The 19,240-nt window shown below is 35.0% G+C and overlaps 1 protein-coding gene across 1 annotated transcript; it reads right to left on the minus strand.

Moving 5' to 3' along the window:
* Positions 1–4,238: 4,238 nt before the first annotated feature.
* On the minus strand, positions 4,239–17,992 carry LOC134702385 (protein usf-like). The gene is made up of 3 exons (XM_063563291.1): positions 17,878–17,992; positions 12,359–12,701; positions 4,239–4,827 (listed from the first exon to the last, which is right to left on the minus strand). The coding sequence occupies exons 2-3, from the start codon at positions 12,674–12,676 to the stop codon at positions 4,465–4,467; spliced, it is 681 nt and encodes a 226-aa protein (XP_063419361.1). The 5' UTR covers positions 12,677–12,701; positions 17,878–17,992; the 3' UTR covers positions 4,239–4,464.
* Positions 17,993–19,240: the final 1,248 nt, after the last annotated feature.

Below are 19,240 nucleotides of genomic sequence, written 5' to 3' on the forward strand. Positions count from 1 at the left end.
TGTATTTTCAATGTGGACACTTCGAAAACGTAATACTGCTTTATAGAGTTTCGATGTGTACAATGCAGTAGGGTTTTCTAAAGTTTCAATACATATTTTTTTCATCATTCCGTGGCCATGTGTGTACTGCAGTGGGAATTTTGTATTTAAATTCATTTTTTATTATTATCATTCCTTGTGTATACTGCAGGTTATTTTTCGAATTTCAATACATCATTATTCATTCATTGTGTGCACTCAATTGATCTTCTTAAAGTTTCCTTTATACGACCGCAGAGGTTGAACCCTGAACGGTTGGGGCAAGTATTGACGCAACAGTCAAGCTGGATTCAGCTCTAAATTTAGATTGTGATTAAATAGTTGACACACCATAGGTTTCTGACACAGAATGAATGTTTTAATGAACTGATTTTTTTGTGCCTTTAAGCAATTCACTATGCTGTCGTATATTAATCCTCTAAACAAATGTTTGAAGAATTTTTCTTTTTTATTTATGAAGTCTGAAATGAGAAAAATTGACCCCCCCATTTTTTTCACATCCCCCTTTCCCTTATTCCAAAACTGATCTCAATTCAAATTTCTACTGGAGTTTGCAACAATAACTACTCATTTAAATACATCATAAAATATTAAAATGTAAAAAAGTGCTTGTTATCACTGAATGTTAAAGATTGTTTTAATTGATCAGCTGGTAGTAAAAGTGAATATACATTATAATTTGGATAAAACAATGTTTTAAAGTCATAAGAAACCTCAAATAAAAAAAAATAATGCATATGTTTTTTATAACTCAATGGATAGTTTTCACTATAAAACTTATGAACGTATACTTTTTTCTGAAGAAAATTCTTTAATTTATTCATATTCAGAAGAAGTTTACATTATTTGAATTGCTTCCTTCCAGCAAGCAATTCCCCCGACATATTTTCCGTATGCAAGGTGACCTCAGTGTGACCCATCTCGTAAAAATCCGGTGACCACAATACGCATAGATGTCCTTAAAATAAACTATTATCTGAATTTACATGTTGAACATGTGCTCAATTTCCATGCTTTTTTGTTTATTTTTCGTCAATTGTTGACAAACAGGTGACAATCGTTAAACTTCGGCTACAAAACACGAACTTAAATCACCTGCCATATTTTCACAACAACACTGACCGATTGAAAAAAAAATTGACGATTATACGAAATTTACACGAAAAAAATGATAAATTCTAGCACAGAAGACTAAGTTTATGATGTTTGTATGCATTGGTTTAAGAATTGGAAAAACAATATTTTTCACCGGTCACTCGTTTCTTATGACTTTAAGTTGATTCACCTACAATGTACTATTCTGGACAAAGAAAGATAACGCCAATTGAAAATTTCTTGCTATTGCGCAATAAGATATTTCTTGCTATTGCAAAATACTGCGCAATTGAAAATACTTGCTATTGCACAATACTGTGCAATTGAAGATTTCTTGCTATTTCGCAATACTGTGCAAATGAAAATTTCTTGCTATTGCACAATACTGTGCAATCGAAGATTTCTTGATACTGCTGAATACTGTGCAATTGAAAATTTCTTGCTATTGCACAATACTTAATATAATAATTTTGGATCCTGATTTCGACCAACTTGCAAAGGGGCCCATAATCAAAAACCTAAGTACATGTTAAGATTCAGCATATCAAAGAAGCCCAAGAATTCAATTTTTGTTGAAATCAAACTTAGTTCAATTTTGGATCATTTGGACTTTAATGTAGACCAATCTGAAAACGGGACCAAAAATTAAGAATCTACATACACAGTTAGATTTGGCATATCAAAGAACCCCAATTATTGAAATTTTGATGAAATCAAACTAAGTTTAATTTCAGACCCCGATTTGGACTAACTTGAAAACAGGGCCAATAATAAAAAATCTAAGTACATTTTTAGATTCATTTTTTGCTAAAATCAAACTAAGTTTAATTTTGGACTTTTGGACCTTACTGTAGACAAATTTGAAACGGGACCACAAATTTAGAATCTTCATACACAGTTTGGTTCGGCATATCAAAGAACCCTAACTATTCAATTTTTGTCAAAATCAAACAAAGTTTAATTTTGGAGCCTTTGGGCCCCTAATTCCTAAACTGTTGAGACCTAAACTCCCAAAATCAATCCCAACCTTCCTTTTATGGTCATAAACCTTGTGTTTAAGTTTCATTGATTTCTGTTTACTTATACTAAAGTTATTGTGCGAAAACCAAGAATAATGATTATTTGGGCCCTTTTTTTGGCCCCTAATTCCTAAAGCTTTGGAACCAAAACTCCCAAAATCAATCCCAACCTTCCTTTTGTGGTCATAAACCTTGTGTCAAAACTTCAAAGATTTCTATTACTTAAACTAAAGTAATAGTGCGAAAACCAAGAAAATCCTTATTTGGGCCCTTTTTGGCCTCCAATTCCTAAACGTTGGAACCAAAATTACCAAAATCGATCCCAACGTTCCTTTTGTGGCCATTAACCTTGTTTCAAAATTTCATAGATTTCCATTTTGTAGAACTAAAGTAATAGTGTGAAAACCAAGAAAATGCTTATTTGGGCCCTTTTTGGCCCCTAATTCCTCAAATTTTGGGAGCAAAACTCACAAAATCAACTTGTGTTTTAATTTCATAGATTTCTATAAACTAGTACTTATACTAAAGTTATAGTGCGAAAACCTAATGTCTTCGGACAACGACGACGCAGACGACACCTACGTGATACCAATATACGACCAAAATTTTTTCAATTTTTGCGGTCGTTTTTATACCACAACCCCAAACACCTTTTACTACTAAACTTTGGGTTTGAGGGTTTCCATGTATAGTACACTGCTTTGGTGTGTTTAAACTTTCCATGTGAACAATACAATAAGATTTTTAGGGTTTCCATGTGTAGACTGCAGAGCCGTTTTAAGTTTCTAAAAGTGTGATTTTTTAAATTTTCTATGTGTACACTGAAGTGTATTTTTTTTCAGATTTTCCATGACTACATGGCAACCGGTTTTGGGGTTACCATGTGTAAACTACAGTATGATTTATTGAGTTTCCATGGGGAGTGCAGTGGGATTTTTAGGATTTCCAGGTGTACACTGCAGTGGGATTTTTAGGGTTTCCAGGTGAACACTGCAGTGACTTTTTAGGGTTTCCAGGTGTATACTGCAGTGGGATTTTTTGGGGTTAACGTTTCCGGGTATACACTGCAGTGGGATTTTTAGGGTTTCGAGGTGTACACTATAGTGAGATTTTAAGGGTTTCGAGGTGTACACTGCAGTTGGATGTTAAGGGTTTCCAGGTGTACACTGCAGTTGGATGTTAAGGGTTTCCAGGTGTACACTGCAGTGGTATTTTGAGGGTTTCCAAGTGTGCACTGCAGTGGGGTATTAGGGTTTCCAGGTGTACAATGCAGTGAAATTTTGAGGGTTTTCAGGTGTACAATGCAGTGAGATTTTTAGGGTTTCCAGGTATACACTGCAGTGGGAATTTTAGGGTTTCCAGGTGTACAATGCAGTGAGATTTTTAGGGTTTCCAGGTGTACACTGCAGTTGGACTTTTAGGATTTTGTTTAATGAATTGGTTTAATGAAATAGAACTTTATTTTTAACATTACTGGTCAACTACTCTGTTATATTTCAATATGGTGTATATTTTTTGTTTATTTGTGCTGTAGGGTTGATGTCCAGGGACAAACATCCCACATGTCTTTTTACTCATATGTAAGTTTAGTCTTTATTTTGTTTATTTGTGCTGTAAGGATGATGCTCATAGAAATATAACTCACATCTCCTTGTATGCATGTTTGATCTTTATCTGATCTATTTAAGCTATAGGGTTGCTGTCCATGAGCATTTAACCACATCTCTTTGTATATATTTTTATTCTTTATATAATTTATCTATGCTGTTGACCAGTGTTGGGTTGCTGTCCATGGACATAAACCCCCATCTCCTTGTTTTCACGTTTGATCTTTATTTTGTTTATCTTTGCTGTAGGGTTGCTGTCCACGAACATATAACCCACATCTCCTTGTATGCATTTTTGATCTTTATCTGATCTATTTAATCTGTAGGGTTGCTGTTCATGAGCATTTACCCCAACTTTCCATGAATTCATGTTATTTTTTTTATCTATGTTATAGGGTTGCTGTCTCATTAATATATTCCCCACTTAGTATTCATAAGTACTTTATAGTCTTTGTGTAATAAAGTAATAAAATTCTTTCTAAGATGATTTTCTCATTTAATATTTTTTCAAACAGTTTTAAACATGTAAAAAGTCCACTTCATACAAAAAATAAGTACTGATATGAATCAAAATGCTGCCGGCACACCAAAAATAACCAACCAACCAATCATTAAATGACTAGGTGTAGTTTTGACTAGCACTATATATTGTGTAGTTTTAGACTAGCATTATATAATGTGTAGTTTTACAATTGAGGTCCAAGTCAACTTAAATTCTTGCCCATGAATTCACACATGCGTTTCAGTGCTAAGTCACAGCATTCTTTGTTGTAGTTAGGGCCAGTGGTGTTGGTAAAGGCATGGTTAGCCTCATAGCGGTAAAATTCAAAAACAACTCCAGTCTCTTTTAATGTTTGTTCCAACAATTCCTGATCTTTGGGAGCAGAGAATCCTTCCATGGTATCTAAGTTACCAAAATGACACTGAACTGGACACTTTATATTCTTTAAATCACACAGTGCTTTGCCTGGAATCCCATAAAATGGTGCTGCAGCATCAACCTCTGGAACTAATGCAGCTGAGGCAAGAGTGAGGGCTCCTCCCATACAAAACCCAGTCACACCAACCTGAAAATATAAAGTAGATATAAAATTCACCTATTTACATCCATAATTTTTCAGACTATTATAAAACCCACCATTTTATACCCAGCTTTCTTCAAATATAAACCCACCTTTGTACCCCCAGCTTTCTTCAAATATAAACTCACCTTTGTACATCCAGCATTCTTCAGATATAAACCCACCTTTGTACATCCAGCATTCTTTAGATATAAAACCCACCTTTGTACATCCAGCATTCTTCAGATATAAACCTACCTTTGTACATCCAGCATTCTTCAGATATAAACCCACCTTTGTACCCCCAGCTTTCTTCAAATATAAACCCACCTTTGTACATCCAGCTTTCTTCAAATATAAACCCACCTTTGTACACCCAGCATTCTCCAGATATAAACTCACCTTTGTACACCCAGCATTATTCATATATAAAACTCACCTTTGTTCACCCTGCATTCTTCAAATATAAACCCACTTTTGTACATCCAGCATTCTTCAGATATAAACCCACCTTTGTACATCCAGCATTCTTCAAATATAAAACCCACCTTTGTACACCCAGCGTTCTTCAGATATAAACCCACCTTTGTACATCCAGCATTCTTCAGATATAGAACCCACCTTTGTACATCCAGCATTCTGCAGATATAAACCCACCTTTGTACATCCAGCATTCTTCAGATATAAACCCACCTTTGTACCCCCAGCTTTCTTCAAATATAAACCCACCTTTGTACATCCAGCATTCTTCAGATATAAACTCACCTTTGTACACCCAGCATTCTTCAGATATAAACCCACCTTTGTACATCCAGCTTTCTTCAAATATAAACCCACCTTTGTACATCCAGCATTCTTCAGATATAAACTCACCTTTGTACACCCAGCATTCTTCAGATATAGAACCTACCTTTGTACACCCAGCATTATTCATATATAAAACTCACCTTTGTTCACCCTGCTTTCTTCAAATATAAACCCACCTTTGTTTATCCAGCATTCTTCAGATATAAAACCCACCTTTGTACATCCAGCATTCTTCAGATATAAAACCCACCTTTGTACATCCAGCTTTCTTCAGATATAAAACCCACCTTTGTTTATCCAGCATTCTTCAGATATAAACCCATCTTTGTACACCCAGCATTCTTCAGATATAAACCCACCTTTGTACCCCCAGCTTTCTTCAAATATAAACCCACCTTTGTACATCCAGCATTCTTCAGATATAAACTCACCTTTGTACACCCAGCATTCTTCAGATATAAACCCACCTTTGTACATCCAGCTTTCTTCAAATATAAACCCACCTTTGTACATCCAGCTTTCTTCAGATATAAAACCCACTTTTGTACATCCAGCTTTCTTCAGATATAAACCCACCTTTGTACATCCAGCATTCTTCAAATATAAAACCCACCTTTGTACATCCAGCATTCTTCAGATATAGAACCCACCTTTGTACACCCAGCGTTCTTCAGATATAAACCCACCTTTGTACATCCAGCATTCTTCAGATATAAACCCACCTTTGTACATCCAGCATTCTTCAGATATAAACCCACCTTTGTACACCCAGCATTCTTCAGATATAAACCCATCTTTGTACACCCAGCATTCTTCAGATATAAACCCACCTTTGTTCACCCAGCATTCTTTAAATATAAACCCACCTTTGTACATCCAGCATTCTTTAAATAAAAACCCTACTTTGTACATCCAGCATTCTTCAGATATAAACCCACCTTTGTACACCCATCATTCTTCAGATATAAACCAACCTTTGTACATCCAGCATTCTTCAGATATAAAACCCACCTTTGTACATCCAGCATTCTTCAGATATAGAACCCACCTTTGTACATCCAGCATTCTTCAGATATAGAACCTACATTTGTACATCCAGCATTCTTCAGATATAAAACCCACCTTTGTACATCCAGCTTTCTTCAGATATAAAACCCACCTTTCTACATCCAGCATTCTTCAGATATAAACCCACCTTTGTACATCCAGCATTCTTCAGATATAAACCCACCTTTGTACATCAAGCTTTCTTCAGATATAAAACCCACCTTTGTACATCCAGCATTCTTCAGATATAGAACCCACCTTTGTACATCCAGCATTCTTCAGATATAGAACCTACCTTTGTACATCCAGCATTCTTCAGATATAAAACCCACCTTTGTACATCCAGCTTTCTTCAGATATAAAACCCACCTTTTTACATCCAGCATTCTTCAGATATAAAACCCACCTTTGTACATCCAGCATTCTTCAAATATAAAACCCACCTTTGTACATCCAGCTTTCTTCAGATATAAAACCCACCTTTGTACATCCAGCATTCTTTAGATATAGAACCCACCTTTGTACATCCAGCATTCTTCAGATATAGAACCTACCTTTGTACATCCAGCTTTCTTCAGATATAAAACCCACCTTTGTTCATCCAGCATTCTTCAGATATAAACCCACCTTTGTACATCCAGCATTCTTCAGATATAAACCCACCTTTGTACATCCAGCTTTCTTCAGATATAAAACCCACCTGTGTACATCCAGCATTCTTCAGATATAGAACCTACCTTTGTACATCCAGCTTTCTTCAGATATAAAACCCACCTTTGTTCATCCAGCATTCTTCAGATATAAACCCACCTTTGTACATCCAGCATTCTTCAGATATAAACCCACCTTTGTACATCCAGCATTCTTCAGATATAAACCCACCTTTGTACATCCAGCTTTCTTCAGATACAAAACCCACCTTTGTTTATCCAGCATTCTTCAGATATAGAACCCACCTTTGTACATCCAGCATTCTTCAGATATAGAACCTACCTTTGTACATCCAGCATTCTTCAGATATAAAACCCACCTTTGTACATCCAGCTTTCTTCAGATATAAAACCCACCTTTTTACATCCAGCATTCTTCAGATATAAAACCCACCTTTGTACATCCAGCATTCTTCAGATATAAAACCCACCTTTGTACATCCAGCTTTCTTCAGATATGAAACCCACCTTTGTACATCCAGCATTCTTCAGATATAGAACCCACCTTGTACATCCAGCATTCTTCAGATATAGAACCCACCTTGTACATCCAGCATTCTTCAGATATAGAACCTACCTTTGTACATCCAGCTTTCTTCAGATATAAAACCCACCTTTGTTCATCCAGCATTCTTCAGATATAAAACCCACCTCTGTACATCCAGCATTGTTTAGATATAAAACCCACCTTTGTACATCCAGCATTCTTCAGATATAGAACCCACCTTTGTACATCCAGCATTCTTCAGATATAAACCCACCTTTGTACACCCAGCATTCTTCAGATATAAAACCCACCTTTGTACATCCAGCATTCTTCAGATATAAAACCCACCTTTGTTTATCCAGCATTCTTCAGATATAAACCCACCTTGGTACACCCAGCATTCTTCAGATATAAAACCCACCTTTGTACATCCAGCATTCTTCAGATATAAAACCCACCTTTGTTTATCCAGCATTCTTCAGATATAAACCCACCTTTGTACACCCAGCATTCTTCAGATATAAAACCCACCTTTGAACATCCAGCATTCTTCAGATATAAAACCCACCTTTGTACATCCAGCATTCTTCAGATATAAAACCCACCTTTGTATATCCAGCATTCTTCAGATATAAAACCCACCTTTGTTTATCCAGCATTCTTTAGATATAAACCCACCACAGTATACTATCTTTCTTCAGATATAGAACCCACCTTTGTACATCCAGCATTCTTCAGATATAAAACCCACCTTTGTTTATCATGCATTCGTTAGATATAAACCCACCACAGTATACTATCTTTCTTCAGATATAGAACCCACCTTTGTACATCCAGCATTCTTCAGATATAGAACCCACCTTTGTACATCCAGCTTTCTTCAGATATAAACCCACCTTTGTACACCCAGCATTCTTCAAATATAAACCCACCTTTGTACACCCAGCATTCTTCAGATATAAAACCCACTTTTGTACATCCAGCTTTCTTCAGATATAAACCCACCTTTGTACATCCAGCATTCTTCAAATATAAACCCACCTTTGTACACCCAGCATTCTTCAGATATAAAACCCACCTTTGTACATCCAGCATTATTCAGATATAAAACCCACCTTTGTACATCCAGCATTCTTCAGATATAAAACCCACCTTTGTACATCCAGCATTATTCAGATATAGAACCCACCTTTGTACATCCAGCATTCTCCAGATATAAAACCCACCATTGTACATCCAGCTTTCTTCAGATATAAACCCACCTTTGTACACCCAGCATTCTTCAGATATAAACCCACCTTTGTTCATCCAGCATTCTTCAGATATAGAACCCACCTTTGTTTATCCAGCATTCTTCAGATATAGAACCCACCTTTGTACATCCAGCTTTCTTCAGATATAAACCCACCTTTGTACATCCAGCATTCTTCAGATATAAACCCACCTTTGTACACCCAGCATTCTTCAGATATAAAACCCACTTTCGTACATCCAGCTTTCTTCAGATATAAAACCCACCTTTGTACACCCAGCATTCTTCAGATATAAAACCCACCTTTGTACACCCAGCATTCTTCAGATATAAACCCACCTTTGTACATCCAGCTTTCTTCAAATATAAAACCCACTTTTGTACATCCAGCTTTCTTCAGATATAAAACCCACCTTTGTACACCCAGCATTCTTCAGATATGAAACCCATCTTTGTACACCCAGCATTCTTCAGATATAAACCCACCTTTGTACATCCAGCTTTCTTCAAATATAAAACCCACTTTTGTTCATCCAGCTTTCTTCAGATATAAAACCCACCTTTGTACACCCAGCATTCTTCAGATATAATACCCACCTTTGTACACCCAGCATTCTTCAGATATAAAACCCACATTTGTACACCCAGCATTCTTCAGATATAAAACCCACCTTTGCACACCCAGCATTATTCAGATATAAACCCACCTTTGTACACCCAGCATTCTTCAAATATAAACCCACCTTTGTACACCCAGCATTCTTCAGATATAAAACCCACCTTTGTACATCCAGCATTCTTTAGATATAGAACCCACCTTTGTACATCCAGCATTCTTCAGATATAAACCCACCTTTGTACATCCAGCTTTCTTCAGATATAAAACCCATCTTTGTACATCCAGCATTATTCAGATATAGAACCCACCTTTGTACATCCAGCATTCTTCAGATATAGAACCTACCTTTGTACATCCAGCATTCTTCAGATATAAAACCCACTTTTGTACATCCAGCTTTCTTCAGATATGAAACCCACCTTTGTACATCCAGCTTTCTTCAGATATAAAACCCACCTTTTTACATCCAGCATTCTTCAGATATAAAACCCACCTTTGTACATCCAGCATTCTTCAGATATAAAACCCACCTTTGTACATCCAGCTTTCTTCAGATATGAAACCCACCTTTGTACATCCAGCATTCTTCAGATATAGAACCCACCTTTGTACATCCAGCATTCTTCATATATAGAACCTACCTTTGTACATCCAGCTTTCTTCAGATATAAAACCCACCTTTGTTCATCCAGCATTCTTCAGATATAAAACCCACCTCTGTACATCCAGCATTGTTTAGATATAAAACCCACCTTTGTACATCCAGCATTCTTCAGATATAGAACCCACCTTTGTACATCCAGCATTCTTCAGATATAAACCCACCTTTGTACACCCAGCATTCTTCAGATATAAAACCCACCTTTGTACATCCAGCATTCTTCAGATATAAAACCCACCTTTGTTTATCCAGCATTCTTCAGATATAAACCCACCTTGGTACATCCAGCATTCTTCAGATATAAACCCACCTTTGTTTATCCAGCATTCTTCAGATATAAAACCCACCTTTGTACATCCAGCATTCTTCAGATATAAAACCCACCTTTGTTTATCCAGCATTCTTCAGATATAAACCCACCTTTGTACACCCAGCATTCTTCAGATATAAAACCCACCTTTGTACATCCAGCATTCTTCAGATATAAACCCACCTTTGTTTATCCAGCATTCTTCAGATATAAAACCCACCTTTGTATATCCAGCATTCTTCAGATATAAAACCCACCTTTGTTTATCCAGCATTCTTTAGATATAAACCCACCACAGTATACTATCTTTCTTCAGATATAGAACCCACCTTTGTACATCCAGCATTCTTCAGATATAAAACCCACCTTTGTTTATCATGCATTCTTTAGATATAAACCCACCACAGTATACTATCTTTCTTCAGATATAGAACCCACCTTTGTACATCCAGCATTCTTCAGATATAGAACCCACCTTTGTACATCCAGCTTTCTTCAGATATAAACCCACCTTTGTACACCCAGCATTCTTCAAATATAAACCCACCTTTGTACACCCAGCATTCTTCAGATATAAAACCCACTTTTGTACATCCAGCTTTCTTCAGATATAAACCCACCTTTGTACATCCAGCATTCTTCAAATATAAACCCACCTTTGTACACCCAGCATTCTTCAGATATAAAACCCACCATTGTACATCCAGCTTTCTTCAGATATAAACCCACCTTTGTACACCCAGCATTCTTCAAATATAAACCCACCTTTGTACACCCAGCATTCTTCAAATATAAACCCACCTTTGTACACCCAGCATTCTTCAGATATAAAACCCACTTTTGTACATCCAGCTTTCTTCAGATATAAACCCACCTTTGTACACCCAGCATTCTTCAGATATAAAACCCACCTTTGTACACCCAGCATTCTTCAGATATAAAACCCACCTTTGTACACCCAGCATTCTTCAGATATAAACCCACCTTTGTACATCCAGCTTTCTTCAAATATAAAACCCACTTTTGTACATCCAGCTTTCTTCAGATATAAAACCCACCTTTGTACACCCAGCATTCTTCAGATATGAAACCCATCTTTGTACACCCAGCATTCTTCAGATATAAACCCACCTTTGTACATCCAGCTTTCTTCAAATATAAAACCCACTTTTGTTCATCCAGCTTTCTTCAGATATAAAACCCACCTTTGTACACCCAGCATTCTTCAGATATAATACCCACCTTTGTACACCCAGCATTCTTCAGATATAAAACCCACATTTGTACACCCAGCATTCTTCAGATATAAAACCCACCTTTGCACACCCAGCATTATTCAGATATAAACCCACCTTTGTACACCCAGCATTCTTCAAATATAAACCCACCTTTGTACACCCAGCATTCTTCAGATATAAACCCACCTTTGTACATCCAGCATTCTTTAGATATAAAACCCACCTTTGTACATCCAGCATTCTTCAGATATAGAACCCACCTTTGTACACCCAGCATTCTTCAGATATAAAACCCACTTTTGTACATCCAGCTTTCTTCAGATATAAACCCACCTTTGTACATCCAGCATTCTTCAGATATAAACCCACCTTTGTACATCCAGCATTCTTCAGATATAGAACCAACCTTTGTACACCCAGCATTCTTCAGATATAAAATAGCTCCTTTAATGTCAGCCACAGCTCCTGGCCAGTCTAAATCATTCATGTAATGTCCAGCAGTCTCATTATCTTTTGCCACCTTTCCTCTATAAAGGTCAGGGTTCAAGGTCACAAACCCTGACTTTGCTATGAGTGCTGCCTCCTGAATAATTTGCTCATTCATACCCCACCATTCCTGGATTACTACAAGCCCTTTCTTTGTCACGGCTGGATCACCCGTCACAACTCCTGGACAGTCCCCAAGTTTGTTCTCAGACTTAAACGTAACCTTGTTCTGTGCCATCCTAGATTGTTTACCTGAATGGGAACTGAAATATATACAGTAATAGATTACAGGACAGTCATCCACTTATTCTAAGTTTCAATTGAAATTTTAGACATTTACTCAAAATCTTTGTTTCTTTAATATTTCTATATATATTGGATTGACACACTTTACTTTTTTATTCTGTGATAGTCGAGTTTTGAACCTTTATTGCTATGATTTCAAACTTCTGTGACTTTATACAATTACTGACTGCATATATAACATGTATTTATCAAATAAATGCATGTTATACTAAGAACTTAGAACTTACAGATTATTTAAAGAAAATATTTATATGGAAAAATACTTATTAATTTTAAATGAGGATGAAAGGCGACTGCTCACTAAGTTTAGAGTCAGTGCACATAAATTAGAAATTGAAAGAGGCAGATATGTGGGGCTTCGAGTGGAGGATAGAATATGTAACCCAGCTAACAATGTTACGTCATCATTACGTCGTGACAACGTTACGTTTTCGTCGCATTGACGTCAGGTTATTACGTTGCATTTACGTAAAAGTGTATGGTTTTCTTGACATTGTCACAACGTCGTACATCAACGTTGTGGTGACGTAAAATTACGTTGCTACAACGTTATTCCTGACATTACAACAACGTTTATATTACGTTATGTCGATGTTGTCACAACGTCATACTTCAACGTTGTGGTGACGTAAAATCACGTTTTAACAACGTTATTCCTGACATTACAACAACGTTAATATCTCATTATGTCGAAGTAATCTATATGCTATATAATTGGTCCAAAATTATCATATGTATATACAAACATAGTATCAGCTGTGTTTGGGTCCATGACGTGACCTCTAGATGATACCTGTTTGTGCTACTCTCTGAAGGAATTCATATATTCTGCATCATTTTTTTGTAGCTTTAATCGAGTAACTGTTTCAATAATTGTGACATAACAGAAATGAATCCTGGGTCCATCCATAGCTGATCGAGTCGCTGCCTATTCATATGCAGTTCTTGATAGTTATTGCTTGTAAAAATAATATGCATATATCATATATGTTTCTCTATAAGGGGGGTGTTCCCCCTGTCTCTTCTAACTCATCTTTAATTAATGCCTATATGATATGTAATTCGACCATTATTGAAGGCCGTACAGTGATCTCTATACCTCTATAGTTAATTTCTGTGACTGGTATCTTCTGGAGAGTCTCATTGTCAATCATACCACATCTTCTTTTTTATACTAGTATCTAATTTATTTCATCGTAGTATACATTTCTCATTTAGCATGTTCACGTTCTAGATATAATACCCACCAAGGCCATGAAAATTTTATAAAAAAAAGTTTATGACAAGTAAATTATGCCTGTATATAAAAAAAATGAAGATTTGATCATCGTTAACTTTGTTTATTTTAAATGTTCTCCTGTGTCCTTCGTAGTGGTATAAAGGCCGGATCTGCTGGAATAGGCCTCTTAGCAATTGGTTCCTGCAATGACAATACAAAAACTTATTAGTACACATAATTTATATATTCAGTTCTATTTAATGTTACACTTTATTGTCGCAAAGGAGTATCTTGATCTTCACAATGCTAGTTACAAATACATATCTTTAATAACAATTTAGTACTGAATTAAAAAAAATATCAACATAGACGAATACAAACAATAATAATTTTGGTAAATATAAATCCAAGATAGGTTGTACTATACTGGGGAAATAAGAGTATTCTTACCTTATCATGCTTATAGCGTGTTCCGCCTGGTTTTGAGGGTGCATGTTTTAGGGTTTCCCCAATCAATTCTTCATGTAAGACTCTACAAAAATTGACATTAATAAAATTTGCATCGTGATATTTAATTTAATCTAAAAATAAACCTTAGACTGCTGGGGAGCAACAATTTAATTTCAAGCTTGAAGGAGGGTCATGGTGTTTGCTTGAATCAGAATTTTTTCGTGCAAACAATTTTCTTTCATTTTTCAACGATATCACTCAAATTATTTTGTTCAAACCTAACACTATAAGGTATGGGAGGAATCAGGATTCAGAATATTTTTTGTCCTGTACTCGAACAGAATATTTTGTTTCATCAATTTGGAAATCAGAGGAAAACAATTTTAAAAATAAAGAAAAATATCCATGACCCCCCTTTTATTAAAGTTAAATGGTGATTCCCTGATTTCAAAGACAAATTCTGGATTTTCATTAAATATTTATGATTTTGAAGAGCAGGCTACATTCATTGGACAAAAGTCAGTTACCAGTATGAGTTAAAAAAAAAGTCCTATCATTTCAACTAAAACCGACAACTAAAACCGATATTTTTCAAAAAAATATTACGAAGTAACTGTATGAGCGATTTTCATAATATAGATACCAAAAGATGCGGAAATGTCTGAAGTTTTATTGTTTATTTGGTTATAATATTATTCATGCCCATTTTAATTTTCTGCCTGTGCCGAGATGGACACAAAGAAAAAAAATTCTTGAAAAGTTTGCTATTATTCTAACCAATTCAAAATCGTTAAAATTTGCATTTGTGTTTAACTCATCAAATAATGAAAACGAAACTCATGAAAATTATGACTAAATAAACAATAAAACTTCATGCATTTTTACATCTTTTAGTGTCTATTTTAAAAAAAATCACTCAAACGGGACTTGGTAATATTTTTTTGAAAAATACCGATTTTAGTTGAAATGATAGGACATTTTTTGAGTGAAAAATCACTTTTGTCCCATCACCAGTCCATGACTGTAGTATATCGTTGATTTTGCAAGATGACATAATGATTTAGTTTAAACAATATTTATTAATAAACAATTTCAAGACAAATATTACAATGTTACATAAAGTACAAATATGGGATTCGGAAACAAGTTTGGAAAAACTTTTATGATTTATAAATCCGTCTCCCTAATGATTTTATTAATTATCAAATTTAAAAATGCATAGCTCCTTATTTGTTATTGTTAATTTCTACATTATGACAATGACTGATTTATCTTTTTAAACTTCACAAAAAAAAACGTAAAAATAACAAATTCACAGTATTTTTATACTAAGCTAGCTTTTAATCGAGATATTTTAATCATATCATAACTACTGTTTCACCGGCAAAATAGCCACTGCCAAAATATATATATAAAAAAATATCATTGAAAATTATGATCAGTAAATCTACGTTTTACATATTTGACATATATATATGTTCCAGACCATATGAGTATTTGGACCGCACGAGTACGGTCCGACCCGTTTAAGTATACGATGTGGATTCGTACAGTCCGACCATACGTGTGCGGGCGGACCGTATGAGTAAACGCATATGGTCCAGTACGAGCTGACCATACATGTATTTGGATCATATGGTTTACATTTAGACCACCATTATCACAATCTTTATTTTTAGTATTACAAATTGTTATTATTACAGTTAGATGGACGTAAGTTTCATGCTCTAAACACAAAATCCTGTATTTTGACATTTACCCGCCGCTTGCAACAACTTTTGACAATACCTTTTCCATTGTGGCGTTCCTTTATAATAGAAACTATAAAAAGTAAAAAGAAAAAAACAACAGTTATAAAGAATACAGATAAATGTACTTACATTGAAACTAAGTGGTGGCTTGGTGAATGGCGTTGACTTTGAATATGACGTCATCACTGAAATAGCGTCACAACTAAAAGCCCTAACAACGAACCAAAATCGGAAACGTTACGGTATTTCCGTATCTTTTTTTAACATGTTTGAATCAAAAGACTTCGTTCCCTTTCACACTGACAGGTAATGCCTGCCTCATATCAAATATCGTTCATTAGTTCTATCAATAGAAACAAGACAAATTAAAACTAAATTCAGTGCATAATAAAAAAAGAAATCTTGCTATTGTAAATTTTCGGAACGTCGGTAAATAACGTTGCAACAACGTTTTAATTACGTGATTTATTTGATCGATGTACAGTACATATTGCAATTATTTATTTTTTATTTTTTTATTATCACAATGTACACAACAATGTATTATTGATTACAAATACATATATTAATAGCTTAAAAATCAGCTTAATACTGTAACAACCAAAAATATGACGACGTTGCTATAACGTCACACATACGTGACGGATGCGTCGCAATATGACATTGCAACAACGTAATATAAACGTTATTAAAAACAATAATAACGTTGTCCTGACGTCGGTTCTACGTCGTATCTGACGTGACGTAAAATAACTTTCTCACAACGTTGCAACAACGTCGTACTTACGTAACGTCAGTCACGACCTTTAAGTGACCAATACATAACGTCGCAAGGACGTCATGTGTTTCCTGGGAAATTATGTACATTTAACACTGAAGTTGAAGATGAAATTCATTTTCTTCTTCAGTGTCCTGTTTTGGAAAATAAAAGATCTGAATATATAGATTACTTAAATAAGGTTAACAAAAACTTTAAAAGCCTCCCAAATAAATCAAAATTAATATGGTTAATGTCATCTGAGGATAATGTTATAATTAAAAAAGTAAGTTTATTATTGTGTACTTTATTCAAAGAGAGAAAATCAATTCTAGATACAGTTTAGTCACCGGTAGTTTGTCCATCTATATTATATTGTAAAACTATTTATATGTCTCTGCTATATATATATATATATATATTCATCTATTTTGCAGATATTATTTGGGTGAAAAAGACTTAACTTTGTTTAATTGTTAAATAATCAATGTAATCAATATGTAATCACTTGTATGAAATTGAACTTAATTGTACTGCTCAAATTATTGGGCGTCATAATTGACAATAAAAAACTTTGTATTGTATTGTATTGTATTTATAAGCATAAATTTAAGATTATACACTTTATAAGACAATTATTGATTTATTTTTTTTTTGGGGGGGGGGGGGGGGGGATGGCAATTATTTATAAAAGATTACAGGGGAATTAATTATTTGTACAAGTTTACAATTAAATATTTTTTTAAGATCACGGTACAAACTTTACAAAGTCATGAAATATTGGACCGAAACGTTCAAGGCCGAACTGGTGCATATGAACATTGTATTACAAATTTGTGTCTTTAATTCTGCAAACATGCATTTGCATTAAAATCAAGATGAAGAGAAGAAACAGTTGGAAAATATTAGAAGAAAGTTTGAGCATGTCACTACATGTGACTTATGAAGACACTTACTAAAGTTATTGAATACAAACGATGCCGGCACAGTACAATGTCCTAAACGGAAGTGTTTCTCGTCAGTATTTCCCTCCTGCGTTGGAGCACACACAGATAGGATTAGGTGACAAGCTGTAAATAGATGACTTGTTTTAAAAAAAGTTAATCCTTTTAAAATAGTTAAAGGATAGACTTCAGCGGCTCCAAGATATAAGTTTTGTGTATTAATACAGAAGAAGTTAGTAGATAAGAATAATCATAAAAATTTTATTACTTTAAAATTCAATCAATAGGATTGTTTCTAAAGAAAACACATATTTTATATAACAAAACGAGACAGAAAACAATACAAACGTGTAGCATTGAAAAATAATGTTAATATTTATAACAATGCTTATAATTTTTTACAACATGCATGCCTCCTCTATAAAGTTATCAATTCTGATATCTCAAACGGTGGTTTTAGCCAATGCTCCGTGTAACTGTTGAAGCCCTTACTTTTTCCCATAATGGATTACTTTTACAAATTGTGACTTAAATGAAGATATCGCCGAAGAAGGATATATATAACTTTATCTGATAAATATATATATATTTGACATGATATTTATCAGATATAGTCGGTTTAAAAGCTCACGTTTTCTCTGTTGACTCCTGTATACGTAACCAATGCCAAAAATGATTATCAGAAAGGTCAACCAATATTATAATACTGTTCAGCATGTTTTGCCGAGTTGTTTTGCACATCTTAGTTTGACTTTGTCTCACTCAAGGCTTCACATGTTTTCTGCAGTCGATTCTTTTGCATTTCAGTTTACGGGAAACATTAATGGCATGAATCTGTCTGTCATTACCATCGGCGATTTGATAAACAGTTGACGTTGTGGCCGTAAACATCTCTCGCTGCGTAATCAAATTCTATATTGACATGGCATTGTCAGTACATATTGATCTGGTCATCGATGGTCATCAACGGATGTCGTCTGCCTGTATCGTTACAGCAAATTCACGTTTTCCTCGCTGCAATGGTCTTATGGACTGATTTTTGTTGCTCAGTCTCGGCAATATGGAGAATTGTTTCACGAAGAAAAAACACCTTGAAAAAACTTTTATATATTTCGACTTTTACTTTGAGAAATTCGTCAATAACTTCAGGTAAAACAGAAATCCTATAATTTTAATACCAGTTAAACAGCTAGACATCGTTCTGTGAAAGTATCGTCACTCATGGCTATACTAGTAAAACAGCCGTAGACATCGTTCTGTGAACGTATCGTCACTCATGGCTATACCAGTAAAACAGCCGTAGACATCGTTCTGTGAAAGTATCGCCACTCATGGCTATACCAGTAAAACAGCCGTAGACATCGTTCTGTGAAAG

This window comes from Mytilus trossulus, unplaced genomic scaffold (assembly GCF_036588685.1).
Source record: "Mytilus trossulus isolate FHL-02 unplaced genomic scaffold, PNRI_Mtr1.1.1.hap1 h1tg000445l__unscaffolded, whole genome shotgun sequence".
Classification (NCBI taxonomy): domain Eukaryota; kingdom Metazoa; phylum Mollusca; class Bivalvia; order Mytilida; family Mytilidae; genus Mytilus; species Mytilus trossulus.

Bases quoted from the DNA above. Each gene is read 5' to 3' on its own strand.
- LOC134702385 (XM_063563291.1), bottom strand. From the start codon at position 12,676: ATGGCACAGAACAAGGTTACGTTTAAGTCTGAGAACAAACTTGGGGAC. The intron at 4,828-12,358 runs GTTGGTTCTATA...TTATATTTTCAG, and splicing joins AGAATGCTGGGTGTACAAAG to GTTGGTGTGACTGGGTTTTG.